We start from the raw sequence: 16,268 nt of genomic DNA, 5'->3' as shown, positions 1-16,268 counted from the left end.
GCAGTTGGAATAAAGCCATGGCACTAAGACTATGCAGGTTCATTATGAAAAATGTGAGGCCACTTAACCAAGAGCGCTTAGTAATCACATTCCAACCAGACATTACCTCTAATTCCAAGGCTTCTGAGATTAATTTCTGGGCGTTTTTCCTAAATGTCTCGGTTTTGGGATCACTTCGTACTTCAATAGAAGGTTTATTAGAATGTTTCTCAATGAAAGTTCTCCACTCAGTGTAAACTTCTCTGGCGAGACAAGCGACTTCTGAATCTGAGTGTTGACGCATCTTGTTTACAGTATGACCTAGAAAAAGATGAGAGAAACCAAAAGTTGTTCTGTCTTCTTCTGAAAAGTTCAGGACTAGATGGACTGATGTGTGTGGGGCACCTAGTCATTCACATACCTAAGGATATATTGGGTCTTGTGGAAATGAAGACCATTTCTCCAAGGCTGAGATAACAAGATAATCACTGGAGGAGAATCAGTGGATTACCCAATGCAATAAGTCATAGAACAGAAGCATGATCAATAGATACTTAAAACAGAACAACTAAGGTACCAACTCCTTAATCCACAAATTGCAATAAAAGAAAATGAATTAAGCATTTACCTTATCATTTCGATACATATTATATTTCAGGACGACCAAATAGCTCTAGTTATTGAGGGAATGTTCTTTATTCAGCTAATAAATGTGAAGAGATTGACCGAATTTAAAGAAATTTCTAACCCATGATGAAATAATTCACTCAAGTAATAATCATCAGTGGATGAAATCATTCAATGAAAGGTTGATGGGGAACTTCATAATGGAGGCATGAGCTGTCATCACTTGAACCACTGATCCATTAGCATTCTTAGAGTGAGATTATGAGACAGACGTAGCCCTCCACAACCCTACCTATGACATATTCTTGCACCCTCCTCCCAAAGAAAAGATGAACCAGAATCCAACGAGTCATTCAAAGCTAACCTCTCGTTTATAGAAAATATGGGAGACAGAGGAATAAATTAAATTATAGTATGAGAAAACAGACAAGTCCAGAATGTGGCACATTCTACAGAAAAAAAGACCTGGTTTCTATAACAGTCAACAGCATTTTTTTAAAAAATGGAGTAAGGTCACGGACTGCTATAAATTAATAATCTTTTGAGTCCAAACTACCAAATGTGTGATATGTTTACAACCCCTTAATGCCATCTTCTAAAGTAGCCAGAGTGGCCTTTATTTAACTTTATTATATTCCGTTTTAGGGAGATTTTTTTCTAAAACATAAATCTAATTTCTCTGCTCCATTTAAATCTTTCAATCCTATATCCAAACTCCTATCTTTAAGTCACACAAGTCCTTTCCAAATCTGCCACCACGCACCTGTTTTCTAGCTTCATTTCCAGCTACTATCCCACTGTCGCCCTATACTCCAGCTACTTGCAGCTACTGAAACGCTTCAATATTTTTTCTTGGCTCTATTTCTGAATATATACTCCAATGAACATTCTTTCTGCCTGGAATACTTTCTTCCCACTTTATCCAGTTAACTTCCACTCTGTCTTTAAGACTCAGTACAGGAGTCCCCGCCTCTATGAAGTCTTCCTTAATACTCCTGGTCCTGGTTGGTACCTCTCCCCTGTGCTCCTGTAGCACCTTGGGCTTTTGTTTAACACAATAATTATTATAATTAGTTGTAATTAGAACAGTTTTATCTCTTGTGAGTGCCAAAGAGAGCTCCTCAAGGGTAAGAGCTTTGACATGTTCATCTCTGTATCTCTAGCAGAGAGCACAGTGGCAGGAGGTAGGGATCAGGAGAGTAAATATTGGTGGAATGAGAGGCCCATATGAAAAATAACATATTTTTATTAAAATATGTAACAAGATTTGAATAAAAGGGGTAAATTACCATATTATGTAATGGAAAGATTAGTAAGGATGCCAATATAGAAATTTATTCGCAGATTTAATGTAATCTTAATAAAAATTCTCGAGAGGCTGTTTTTATTAGAATATAATTATTTCTAGACATATTTTTTGAAATACAAATTTGCAAAAGTATAAAATACTATTTTGAAAAAGAGGAATTATGAGGTATAAGTAGCCTTATAAGAGAGTAGAACATATTATAAAGCAACTATAATTAAAATTATAAGGATTAGCATCAAAAAAAGATGGACCTATTGAATAAAAATTGAAGCTCAGGACTAGACCCTAATGTACATAAGAATTTAATATATAATAAAAGAGTTATCATTGAACAAATAGAGGCAGAAAAAGGATTTAAATTTGGAGAAATGGTTGAAAACATTTAGAAAGTTTCCCAAATTATGCCAACCTCGTAGCCTAACACTTAATGATTCATTTACTCTCCACACATTTGCTTAAGGCCTACTCTTTGCACTGGGTACTATGCTAGGCACTAGTCACATGCAGAGCTGAACAAAAAAATGACCCTACTTTTAAGGTTCTGGGAAGAACATCCTGCAGGTAAAAAAGAAATGTAACTCTGAAGGGAAGACAAGTCTTTAACTTCTCACTCTACCCAATTATCTGCCAAGAAATTTCATCTAGCCTCTCTCCTGCCCAGGGAAAAGAGTACATCAACACTCACCACAAGGGGAAGGAGGAGGAGGAATGCAGAGCACTCATCAGGAATGTCTCAAGGTGCTTCCTAGCTGGCAATGAGAATGAGGTGCTTCTGAAACACACAACACTTAAAAGCTGGTCACTACTTAATACTTCCCTTTTCTCAGTAGAGTTCTCCATATCCTTGAGATTATTTGTTCAGCGAACAAATTTTTGTGTTATTGGTTATGATTACAGATACTAAAAATAAAAAGATAAACGAGACACTGCAGGAACTCAAAGAACTAAATTCAGGGCATTGTAATATTTTTACTAAGCACCCACTTTATGCTTTGTGTTGAGGGTACAGAGATGAGAAAGACACAGTCCCTAGAATTTAACCTACACTCACCCTGCCAAAGTGTGCAAAGAAGGTATGTGTACGAAAATATTCATTCCGGTATTGTTTGCGGTAGTGAAAAGCTAGAAACAACCTACGAACTCATCATTAAGGGTCCAATTTGTTAAATAAATTATAGTCAATTCAAACAATAAATGCTTTGTAGCCCTTAAAGACTAGACTAGCTCAACATGTAGTAACATGGAAAAATAATCACTTTATTCAGTTAAGTGAAAAAAGTAGGTTCTCAGAAGAGCACAGTATAATACAATATAAGCCAGTATTTATTTTTAAAATTACATGTGTGTACACATATAAACACATATGTTTGTTTATATAGAGAGGAAAAAGTCTAAAAGAATTTATAATGAAATCATTAGTGGCTCTCCTCTGAGTAGTGGGACTATGTGTATCTATGCAGTTCAGCTCATAATCTTGTGTGTTGGCTCAACCTGTAAGCAATCCTAACAGTGCAGGCAGGCTGTGTTATAATAGAGGTGCATTCAGGTTTCTTCAGAACAGAGAGCGTTCTCTTCATGTGTTCCCCATATTATCCTTTTCTCTCAAGAAAGGCACTGAGAAATGAAGACACAGAAGTCTCTCAAACAGAGTCCTTCTACCTGTGGAATCCAATAGACCTTCTCCATCCTGATGTTACGCGATCCCTCTGTGGCGTCTCACACTGCTGCCTTCCTCCTTCTGAAATATTCACTTCCACCGCTTTGAGACACAACCTGTTACTGGTTCTCCTCTTCCTTCTCTATCTCTTCTGCTGGCTGCAATCTCAACCTTTAATTACCTGTGAACCCCACCTGCATTGTCCTTGGCCTCTTCCGTTCTTTCTTCACCTGCCTTCCCATGAATAATCTGTGGTCCAACCACCATCTACAAGCAGATCACTATCAAATATGTATCTCTACCTCAAAGGCTCTCACTAAGCGCCAGATCCAAATATCCAGTCCCCTAATGCACATCTCTACCTGCTTATTTTGTAAGCACCTTTAACTCAATGTTGCTATAATAGAAAATGGAATTCATTATTATCTCCCTCAGCCCCTCTTCCTGTATTTCTTGTTATACAATGGCACGACCATTCCCCCATCATGTTAGGCTTCTTAACATTTCTTATATCTCTTTCTTTTCCTCTTGACCTCCCTCTTCAATCTCACTGCTGCCCTGATTCAGGCCCCATCACCCTTCCACAGGTTTATGGCAATGATTTACTAACCAATCTCTGTTCTGTCTAGTCTTCTTCCATTTAGTCTTCTTTACAGATGTCAAAAAAAATCTTTTTAAAACACAATTTGATCACATCACTCCCTCACCAAATCCTTTCGGTAGCTGTCTATACTGCCCTCAAATTAATTTCTAAGTATAGCATTCAAACTCTGGATGACTTGAACCTCTTTGGCCTTACCTTTCGCCATGCTGCCTTCTTTCCTCCTTCCCCTCACCTCCAGCATTCCTACCCCTTTACCTCCATGCACTAAGTTCTAGCCATAGAAAGCAGCTTGCACATCCTTATTTTGGGTCAGGCTGCCTGGCCTTCTTATATTTCTGTGCCTTAGTTCACTGTTCCCTCTGCCTAGAATATTTAAATGCTCACTTCCCCCTCTAAACTGCAAACAGCTTAAGGGCAGAACCCAATCCTTACTTTGAGTTCTATTCCACGTTTCCAGAATAGTATCTAGCAGAGAAAGATCAATAAATGTTTGCTGAACTGAATCGAACAGTTAAATAAAAACAATCGTATTTAGTTTTCAATTGTTTTTTTACTTACATTTGAATATGGATGTATTTGATTGAGAAATTCACACAATTGCAAACAAAATAACAGAATGAAACTGCAAAGAATTTAATCCAAAGGTACTGGGAAATCAAAAGTTTCTAATCCTTACCTGTTGCTAAGAATTCATCCTGCTTGCTACTCCAGATTTTATATAAATTATCTCATTTAATTTTTATAACTAAACAATGAATTAAATGCTTTTTTTATATCTCTTTTTATAAATGAAAAATTGAAACTTAGCAAAATAACTGCCCACAGTCTTAAAGCTGGTAAGTGTGGAAACCAGGATTTGAATACAAGTGGCCTGACCTCAGGACCTGTACTAACACCCTGTACTTCTCTGTTATCAGGGACTGGCACACAGGGAGTGTTCACCTTCTTGGTATTCCCAAATCAGAAGAGCAGAGGACCTAAGAAGTGGCCAAAGGGCCTAAGGCTTCCACTCTCAGGGCAAGGCAGTGGAGTCAGTGCTTCTGGCCTGCAGGGGGCAGTACATCCCATAGATAACTCCCACAGGAACCCCACCCAGACTGGTCAGGAGGCTCTGCCAAGACCTAGGAAACCATCTCAGGAAGGGCAAGGCTGTAAGGGACCCAGGGGGATGTAAGATTTGTTAGCAAGAGGAAAAAGTCTCCAAAAAAAGAGTGACAGCGGGAAGAACAGTCCAGTCTGGGGCTGGAAAAGAGGAGAAGGAGTCTAGGGAACCCTCTTCTAGAAAACACAGGGCAAAAATCATAAATTTTAGATCACAAAAAGAATTCATGATAACAATAACGATGACAGTCACTGTGTTAAATGCTTTACATACCTAAACTTGTTTGATCCTCAGGACAACACTATGAGTTAGGTGCTATTGTGATTCCTGTTTTATAGGTAAAGAGCCTGAGAAACTAAGAGGTTAAGTAACTTGCGAAGCACATACCAAGTAAGAAGTAGGGCCAGGTTTCAAACATAGGCAGTTTGGCTCCAGAGCTCATGCTTTAACCCTATGCTATTTCCTCTGAGTATCACACAGTCCTACCTCCTCCTAATTCAGGTGAAAAAAAACGAAGCTGCATGACCTCTCCCCAAGGTCACAAGTTGGTCAGTAGCTACATCAAGAAAGTTAATGATCTGCAAAAAGTCATTATTTGCTCCATGAAATTTATGTTTTAAAGCAAGTGGTGCCACTGGCTGGTCTTATGATCTAAGTCAGGTCCTCTGGGCTTAAGGATAGGGGGTTTCTGCATCCCAGCACATTGTTAAGACAAATTCCTTGCAGGAAATAGTCTTTCACTCATTTAACAAACATTACCAAATACTAGGTATGTACCAGGCCCTGTGCTAGACATTGGGATACAATGTTTAGAAAGACACACCCCTGTATTTAAGGAGCTCCAGGTAGGTCTAAGTACAGAAAATATCTAAACAAAACAAATGCATGAAAGTGTTACAGGTCTCAAGATAGCACTGAAGGGGGACCACCAGGGAGGGCTAAAGGATAGAGGAGTCAATTAAGCTGGCAAAGGAGCCATGGTATTTCAAAGGAAATACCATGAAAGCGGCAAATTCTCATCCTGAGTCTTGATAATGACTCAAGGAGACAGGACTCACGTAAGGAGTGAACAAGATCATGGAACTTGAAATGAAAATGCATGGCATAATTTGAGGGCTTGTGGTAGGCAAAATAATGGTCCCCAAAGAGAGCCATGCCCTAATCCTCAGAACCTGTGAATATGTTACTTTACATGGAAAAAAGGGACTTTGCAGGTATGATTACGGTTAAAGGCCCTGAGATGGGGTAGATTAGCTCGATTATCTTGATGAACCCAACATAATCATACTAGTCCTTGCAAGTCGAAGAGACAGAAGGGTGGGTCAGAGAGATGAGGTGTGAGAAGAATTCAACCCACCACTGCCAGCTCTGAAGATGGAGGAAGGGAATCATGAGCCAAGGAATACAGGTGGCTTCTAGAAACTGAAAAAAGCAAGGAAACAAATTCTCCCCTAGAGTCTCCAGACAGGAATGTGCCCATGTCAACACCTCGATTTTAGCCTACTGAGATCCATACTGAACTTCTGATCTGTAAGATAATAAATTTGTGTTCTTTTAAACCACTAATTTTGTGGCAATTTGTTATGGCATTATTCACAGAAAATGAATACAGGAGCCTATAAGTAGTTTGAGATTGTTAAGCAAAGGGAATCTATGGCACAACTTGAGAACAGAAGTCCATCTGAAAGGTCCTGGCCACTAACTTATACTGTGACCTTGGGTGAGTCAAATCATATACCCATTCGCTCACTCACACATACTCTCACTCATTTATTCATTCAACAAATGTTTTTAGCTTCATGTATGTCATCTGGGTCTTGAAGGACAAGAGCTTGCCATGGACAAAGAAAAGAGCATCATTAGGTTTCAGGAGGAGGCATGACATAGCATAAGAACATCTGAGCTTAGTCAATTATTATTCGGTTTTCTGACCTGGGTAAGTTAAATTCTCTAAACCTCTGTTTTCCCATTTGTAAAATGGAGAAAATAATAACATTTACCTTCCAGAATTACTATATAGATCAAATGAAGTCATAGATGGGAAATCACTTTCTTAAGAATAGGTTTTTTGGTTGTTAATCAATCATAAATGAAAATAAGATATCCCTGAAATCAGATCAATATGATTGACATAAAACTTTTCCCAGAATATTCATATATACAGCATTGCAAAGTGGAGCATGCTTGCTCACCAGGTTGAGACTGCAAGGCCTAACTCCACTGCTTCGTCAGCCATCTACTCAATACCCCTTATCCACTGGCCTTTTTAAAAATAAAAGTGTCCAATCAGAGGCCCCATTAAGGGCCAGGTCCAAAGGCTTTAGCCCAGCTGGACCTTAACTTCCCAGATCACTTGAGAACAGTGAGGCCACTCATTTCCCCTGCCTCTTAAAACATTCCTCCTTGGCCTGCATGTCACAATACTGCCCTGGCTCTCTCTTTCTTGCTCTAATTATACTCCCTCTGCCACTTCACTGGCTCTTCTTCCTCCTCCCACTTCCCTACCATACATCTTCTAAGTTCAATCCTTTAGCCCTTTAATCATTTCTTTTACTCAAAGAATTCATCCAGGTGATTTTAAGCAAATGCTTCTAGACAAATGACTTCCAAATATATATTTTTAGTCTAAATCTCTCATCTGAGCTTCAATCCCACATCTCCAACTGCCTGCTGGGCATTTCTGCCTTAAGAGTTTATGTCAGATGCTGTAGGTGTAAAAAATAAAAAAATAAGGGATTGTAAGCTGACGGAGTCCTTGCAATCTGTGAGGTCAACCAAGGGTTGCCTTGCCTAAAAAAAAAAAAAAAAAAAAAGGAGTTTATGTCAGAGAATTCTAGGGGCAGTGACTAAAATGGGAGTACTAGGAGAAAACTTGCATTTGAGGTACACAAGAAAAGGTACTAAATTCTGTTTAAAAGAGGTGAGTTTGAGCAGATGGCATAACCCATAGAGATGGTCCAATAAAATAAAGGCACATATGGCTGCGGTCCAAGGCACAGTGGCAGTCTGCTAACCAAGAAAAAACACTGCCCCAAGAGACCTGGGTTCTCATTACATCCCTGGTTATAACTCACTATGTGGCCCTGGATAGGTCACTTCATCTTCCTGGGTCAGAGTTTCCTCCTTTATAAATTGAGATAGCTAAATGGATTTAAAAGTGTTATGACATCAACATTTACAAAGCTCAGAAACAGATAGCAAAATGAAAAGATCTCAATAGTAAATGGACAACGAACATAAACAATTCACACAAAAAAAGGACGAAGTGCCAATAAACATAAAAACAATTCCATATAGCAAATGAAAACGAGATGCTATTTTTACCTTATTAAATTAGTAAAATTTTAAGAAAACGGTAGGAATATAAACTGGAACAACATTTCTAAAAATCTAAGATTCAAAAGTGGATCAGGCTGGGAGATGCATATCCAAAGGTTATCTGACTTAAGGTCTCAGTTAAGCTGGAGAGTGGACAGGCTCTCTGATGAAGTGCCCTAAAGCAGCAGCAAGACTGAGGCTGGAGCTTTCTAGAAAAGCACCTTATTAGGGAACAGGGAACAAGGGCTGAAGAAACGAAGAAAGGCAAGAAACAGGAATACAGAAAGCTAGAAAGAGCCACGGAGAAAATCTTATTGGACCATGTTATTTTCATTCATTTGATGACTGTATCCTGAGCTTTTGCTATATGCCACACTAATGCTTGAAGTGTGTTACTAAATAAAATGTGTTGCATGGTCCTGCTGGTATAGGGTTACTGTTAAGTAAATAAAAAATAAGGAAGTAAATTATTAAATAAGTAATAACAAACTCAGATAAAGGCTATGAAGGTAATGAAGATTTAAAAAATAAGGAATTGGCAACAAGTTCAGTGTCATTTATATTGACAGAAAAGAGATTAATCAATGGTCTCAAATTCATAGTTCTGGGAAGATGAGAAATGAGACAAGATGATTAGATTTGGATAGAATTAAATCACTCGTGTCCTGGAGGAAAAAAAGAGTGGTTGTGGGAGAACCAGTAGAGAAAGAGTTGAATGAAGGAATGGGAGGGGCAGAAATGGGAGTTTTGATTATCAATCATTTTTAAAACAACTGGCCTATTAAAAAAAAGAGAGGGAAACAAGGCGTCTGGAAGAGATGGCAAAGCCAATTAAAGGGGAAGACCTGAGTGTGTCTGAAGGTAGAAAGAGCCAGTGGAGAGGGTAAGAGAGGCAACAAAATGAGAGGCATCTGACATCCTCATCTCCACAGTGAACCCTTGGTAAGTCCAGTCCACTCTCTATAAGGTCTACTAAACTGTCACTCAATGGGTTAGAATCTCTCCTATTTTAAAAATGACAACTTTCTTTGGTCCCACATTCCCTTTCTGATACTGTGACTTCTTTCTTTTCTTTCAATACCAAACTTCTTGAAAGAGTTGCCTATTTTCATTTTCATTTTCTTACCTCCTCCTCACTCAACTTTCTGCCCCAAACCCTACTGTGACCTTACCAAAATCAGTTATGACCTTACTTTGCAAAACCTAATGTGCAATTTTTAGACTTAGCGTATTTAGGCCTTTGAGAACAGCAGACACTGCTGACCAATCACTCCCTAGAAATACTCCCTCCCGTTCACGACAGCATTTTCTCCTGTTTCCTTTCTGTTTCTCTAGTCATACCTTTTCAGTCTCCCTCTGTAAGTCTCTTAAATATTGGTCTGCTTTAAGATTTTGGACTTAGCTCTATGCTTTTCTTAAATACTCTCCCAGAGCAAGCTTATCTAGTTCCATGGCCTCAGTTTCTAGCTACATGCTGATGATGACTCCCAAGTATAAACTTATGGTCTCTCCTTAGCTTCAGCCTTGCACATCCAACATCCCGTTTCCTCATGGATTTCCCTCAGTATGTCAAACACTAAGTCTAAAACTGAATTTATTAATCTCCTCGCCTCTAAATCTGTTGTTCCCTATCTTAATGAGTGGTACTGCCATCTACCTACTTGCCCATAGCAGAAATCTAGCTTTCAGCCTTCACTCCTTTATCTTCATTCCCAACATCCAATCAATCTATAGATCCTTTGGGATTTTATTCCATGTATGTCTCTTGATTCCAACCACATTTCTCCATTCCCACAACTACTACCCCATCAGGCCACCTTCATGTCTCAGCCAGATGTTTTTGTGGCTTCTTCACTGGGCTTCTTGTCTCTAGGTTTGCTTCTCTCCAATACTTTCCCCACATGGCATCCAGATAGATTTTTTTTCTCAAATGCAAATGTGAATATGTCATTTCTCCATTCAAAACCCTTCAATAATAATCATTTTATTGTAGAGTAAAGCTACCCTTTCACTGCAGTAAATCTAGATTCTAGATAAAAACCACTTTATTTCCTCTTCGAAAAAAAGTAAGCAGAGGCTAAAGGGGTAGGCACAGGGAGGGGCGGGGCTAAACTAAGGGCTGATGTTAATAGCAATGCTGCTAAAATACTTAGCTTTGGGCCAGTGGTGAACTAGGACAGCTAATCCTGGAACTCTTATACTGAGCTGGGATCCTTGAGAGGTATATTAAAGTATTCCAGGTCAGAAGTCACCCTTCTCTATTGGCAGCAACAAACAAACAAACAAACAAACTAAACAAAAAAGCTAACCTCTCTAGAGGGAAGCTTCTTCAATTTAGTCACACAAAATTCCCATAGATTAAAATAATGCGTTCACAATTAAAAGTCAACAAACACATGGGGAGCCAAGCACCATGAGGGTCAGTAGAAACAATAAACAACAGATTTAAACTCCTAAAGACTACAAATATTAGAATAGTCAGATGAAAAATACAGAACTATACATTAAATGTTTAAAGAAATAAAAGGTACAATCATAAGAATGTACAAATAATATTTAAGAGAGATTTAGGGGGAAAAAGGAAATTTATAAAAATGAGAAAGTTTTTGAGATAAAGAACAAAATGAATGGGTTAAATAGCAGATAAGAGTCAGAAGAAAAGAGAATTAGTGACTTGGAAAATATATATCTGAAATTGCCCAGAATTCTACAAGAGACAAAGAGATAAAAAATGACAAACAAGCTAAGGGGTATGGAAAATAAAAGGTCTAACATATTTTTAATTATAGAATCTCAGAATGAAAGAATAGACAGAATGAAAAAGAGGCACTTTGGAAGAGATATCAGCTACAAAATTTCTACAAATGAACATAAATCTGCATGTCCAAGAAGTATAATATATCTAGGAGAAATAAAAAGAAATACATACTGTGGCAGCCAGTCTACAAGATAGCTCCCAATGATCTTCGCATCTTGGTATTCATAACCTGTGTGTAGTTGCCTCCCAAATTGTACCAGGGTTGGTCTGTGTGACTAACAGAATATGATAGAAGTGACATTATGTCATTTCTGAGATTAGATTATAAAAAACACTGTGGCTTCCATCTTTGTTGTTCTCTCTTGGATCACTTGTTCTGGGGAAATCAATGGCTATGTCATGAGCAGCCCTAAGGAGAGGCCCATGTGATGAAGAACTGAGGCCTCCTACCAGCAATCCTCTGAGTGTGCCATTTTGAGTATATCCTTAAGCCCTGGTCAAACTTTCAGACCCAGCCAACAGTTCTTTAGAGACTGTGAGCCAGAATCACCCAGATAAGCAGCTCCCAGACTCCTGACCCTCAGAAAAACTGTGTGTGATAACAGATACTTAAGCCGCTAAATTTGGGGGTAATTTTCACACAGAGACAAATAACCAATAGATACTAAGACTAGTTTTGAATGGCTTCCAAAGGGCCTTTTCCTACTGATCCAGATGGTCTCCTCAGCTTCACTTCGAACACACAAAACTTCTTTTAGTTTCTGCAGTGTATCCTGTTCTCTCCCACCTCCAGCCCTCTGCACAGCTCACATGATGTACCTTCTGCTTGACACATTCTTCAACATCTTCTCCTCTACTTCCAACGCATATACTCCTTGGGCTAACTTCTCCCAATCATTAGAGCACTCATTACATTGTCTGAGGAAGTCTTGTTAAATTGTCTGTCCTTCCATTAGACTGCAGGCTTCAAAGAGGCAGGGACAATATCTGTCTCCATTATTATGCCAGCACAGTTCCCAGCACAAAGAAGACACTCAGTAAATATTTATTCCTTATAGCCCACAGGATAGGGACAGGCAGGAAGCTAAAGGTGGAAGAATGTAAACATTCTCAGGCAATGATCCAAATGAATCTTCAGCCTGGCAACTGATGTGACTACAAAAGAAATCAAGAAACCCCTATTCCATACAACCTTAGGTTTAGGGAAGGCTTAGAGTAGGGTCATGACTCAAAAGTTAGATGGTTTCCAGCTCCTCCCAAGTCGAGCCCCTTGTTTCATTATGATCCTTGAATTGAAATCTCTGATCGGACACACCCATTCTTAAAAGCATACTCACAATTTACTCAAAGAACAGAAATGATTTTTCAAAAATGATCATGTTCTGTATTTGTATGACAATTCCAGCCTATTACATGGTTAAAATCTGATCATAAATGGTATTTGTGGTGTGTGGCTAAATATGAACACATACATATATGTAAATATATACGTCATAAAATATTAATCACTAGTACCCTCTACTGGTGGAAATTCCTTATCTGCTCATCTGAATGGTCTTATTGCCCTCTAGCGACCACAACCTATAAAGAGAAAATCCACTAGCAGATGGGAGAATCTCCTTGGCTATAATGATAGGGTTTTATGTTCTTTAAGCTCTAATTTTCTCAGATTCTGGTTTATATTACAAGGGTGCAACTCTCAAGACTCTTGGGGGTCCTCTGGGGGTTTCGCACAGCTCTTGCCAGCTGTTAGCGCCAGTCTGAAGCTGTTCTCTCTCCTGCTTCTCATGAACAAGAGGTCAAGGGGAGGCAGAGAAGCCAATGGCTGCACTAGTGAGGGCAAGAACAGCAGCTGCGAATGACTACCCTGGGCTCTCTGGGGAGTTGGGAGCAGCTTGAGGAACACATGTTGGCCCTCCCTTGCATATTATTCACAGTTGTCTACTGTACTAAAATGGCAATTCAGTGTAGTCCCTGACTTACCTTTTAAATATCTCTAATGCTATATAATAAATGATGTAGCAGCAAATGCTATCATTTTGCTTTTATAAACCATGCTTTGCAAGTTATTTCTACTCAAGACAGAAAGGCTAACTCTCTTTCAAAATTTAACTGAAATGATGCTACTTCAATGAAGCCTTTTCTGAATTCCCCAGATGTAAGTAACTACTCTGTCCTTTATACCAGCACATACTTTGTACAGATCAGAATAGTATCCAGGATATTGTTTATGTTTTTATGTATAATACATAACACTTTATTGTTCCCATTTGTCTACATGCTTATTTCTCCACCAAACCCTAATTTCCTTGAGGTTACGAACCAAGTCTCACTCATTTTTGCACACCCACCATCAAGCATGCTCAAAATGTTATCTACAGATCATTTCCAGTTGCCAGTCCATGCAGTAAGAACTGAAGTAAGCATTTAGAAACATTTATAGCAATATGCTACATAATGTAGCAATATGACAATAATTCTATATGTTAAATCTAATTTAAAAAGTGGAACTTATATTTTGTATATTTTAATTTTCTTGTAATTTTTATTTTATATTATGAAAGTATTGTTCTGCAACCAATGCAGAATTTTTTAAACAATGGTCCATTACCATGAGTAGTTTGAGAAGCACTGATAGAAGGATAACTTAATGTTTGACTGAGTGAGAAAAGGAAGAAGGAAGGAGACAAAATATAAGTACTTTTCATTCAGAAGGAACGTACCTATCCTTGTTGATTTTAACACTTCCTTGGAGGGTATTTTCTTCTTTAATTCTCGTAAGGCTTCAACTAGATTCTCTTTGGTTTGATCAGGAAGCTCCAATGTAGTTTTCCATCTTTTTATGTCTTCTATAACCACAACTCTCTGGGAAAAAGAAACGTCATTTGGAAAATGGAACATTTTCATTAGAAAGACATCTGCCTTCACCTGAGCTAATGGGGCTCCTATTGACATATGAATTATTGATTATGACCTGAACCAAAGCACAGTGTGTAAGATAGCCCCAAATGATGGGTAATTGCTTAAAAGCAGGTCCTGCCTACTGCACATAAGGAAGGGAGTTACACCTATTAGGAAAAGTGCAAGTTTTAATCTTACCATGTCACACATCACTGGGCACTTAGCAGTGATACCAGTGAAAGGCAATAAGATGGGAAGAAAAGAAAAATGATGCTGAGGTGAATCAACCCTATAGCTCACTTAAGTGTCTTAATTCATAGGCAAGGACAGAGAGCAGAAAAGTCATAAAGATGTATTTATTTCAACAACAAAAGCACACTTCAACAGCTTCCCACTTCCTAGATGATAAAACTTAAAATTCTCTTGTTTGAAGAATTTTTAAAAAGTTCAAACACAAAGAAAAGTACAGAGTAATTCACTATTTATAATGAAAATAAGTTAACATTTTGCCATTTCACATAAAGTAGTAGAGCATTAAATTTTAAGTCTCCTTACCCTTCACAAACTCATTCCTCTCTTTCAATTCCTGGAAGATTCTACCATCTTTCCATTAAGTGTAAAATATTAACAACAAAGGAATATGAGTGAAGGGGATGGGGAAGTTCTTTGTACTATGTTGCCACTTTTCTGTAGTTTTGAAATTATTTCAACTAGAGAAAATTTTTAAAAAACTAAACCGAGAAACAAAATAATAAAGCTGCTTTTAAAATTTTCTCAGATGTTTACTACCCTGGGAATGGAAGCGGGCACTGGGGCTTCTAGGATTCTGATAATGTTCTGTTTCTTGATCTAGATACTGGGGACACAGATATCTTCACTTTGTGAAAATCTGTCAGGATGTACACTCATGTCTGTCCACTTTTCTATATGTAGGTGATAGTTCAATAAAAAGCAACCCCCCCCCAAAGGCTCACTCCCTCCACTGGCTGGGATCTGTTTTCAGCCCAGCAGGCCATGGTGGGAGGAGGGGATTTCTGACGCTATTTCCCTATCTTTGCTCCACCCTTTTCCCAGATCTGCTTCTTTGCTTTGGTCTCTGACTCTTCCAGGTTCAAAGCTAGGAAAAGGAGGAGAGGTAAGAGACAGAAAAAAAGCCTTACTTTCTGTTGTAATGCTTTACTAATCAGGTTTTAGTGCTCTCTAGTCTCAGCAGATATGTAAAGCTGACTTTTTTCTTAGGGGTCCTTTTGTGGTTCCTTGGAGAGTTCCCATTGTTGAGATCTCACCCGCAGTTCCCAAAACGTTGGCGACGCCTCTTCCAGCCAATTGCTTACAAGTCCACCCAAAGTCCCCAGTTTTTGGCAACCCACTTCACACAGACTCTCTCTGCAGGGCTCCCATTGCCCTTCCAAGGACACTTGTAAACCCAAACCCTTTAATTCAATTCTACACCAGCCAGCATTTTCTCCACTACTGCCTATATATTTGCCCTGAAAAATTCTGAGGGTAACAGCGTTCTCAATGCAGCCACTTCCTCTGGCATCAGTCAGCCATTATCCCTGTTTTCAGATGTTCCCAGGCACAGGCCTGGTCTGTGTCCACCATCTCCAAGATCTGAGGTCAAGTTCTCCAAAAACATTCACTTTATCTAAAAGAATTCTTTCTCTTTTCTTCCTTCAACTTCAACCTTCATTATAGCCTAAAGTGGGTGATGGGTCCAGGATTCCAAAACTGGTCATGTATTGCCTTCACAAGTTCTGCATGGATGGTCTAGAATCTCATTTAGGAATACCATCTGATACCTGTTGCTTTGTTCTCAGCCTTTAAAGACCCTAGCCAAAATGAGACAAAGTCCTTTTTTTTTATGATCTATTATAATATAAAATAGTATTAGTGTTAAATGGTATGAAAAATAAATAAATGAAGCCAGGTAAGGGGATATTTTCAATAGGAAGATGATATAAATATCACGTGATTCTGCGACTTGCTTTTTTTCACTCAATATATTTTCTT

The 16,268-nt window shown here is 38.6% G+C and overlaps 1 protein-coding gene across 5 annotated transcripts in view; it reads right to left on the bottom strand.

The window, feature by feature from the left end:
- TCEANC2 (transcription elongation factor A N-terminal and central domain containing 2) overlaps positions 1-16,268 on the bottom strand; it is a 31,363-nt gene that overhangs the window by 7,735 nt on the left and 7,360 nt on the right. For all 5 annotated transcript variants that reach the window (XM_015595163.2, XM_025051919.1, XM_015595165.2 and 2 more), the window contains exons 3-4: positions 14,078-14,219; positions 107-300 (exon numbers count right to left, since the gene is read on the bottom strand). In XM_015595163.2, the coding sequence (XP_015450649.1) occupies positions 107-300; positions 14,078-14,219 (336 nt within the window). The remainder of the gene's footprint in view (positions 1-106; positions 301-14,077; positions 14,220-16,268) is intronic.

Source organism: Pteropus alecto, unplaced genomic scaffold (assembly GCF_000325575.1).
Source record: "Pteropus alecto unplaced genomic scaffold, ASM32557v1 scaffold25, whole genome shotgun sequence".
Classification (NCBI taxonomy): Eukaryota; Metazoa; Chordata; class Mammalia; order Chiroptera; family Pteropodidae; genus Pteropus; species Pteropus alecto.
This window is presented reverse-complemented; position numbering and strand designations above follow the sequence as displayed.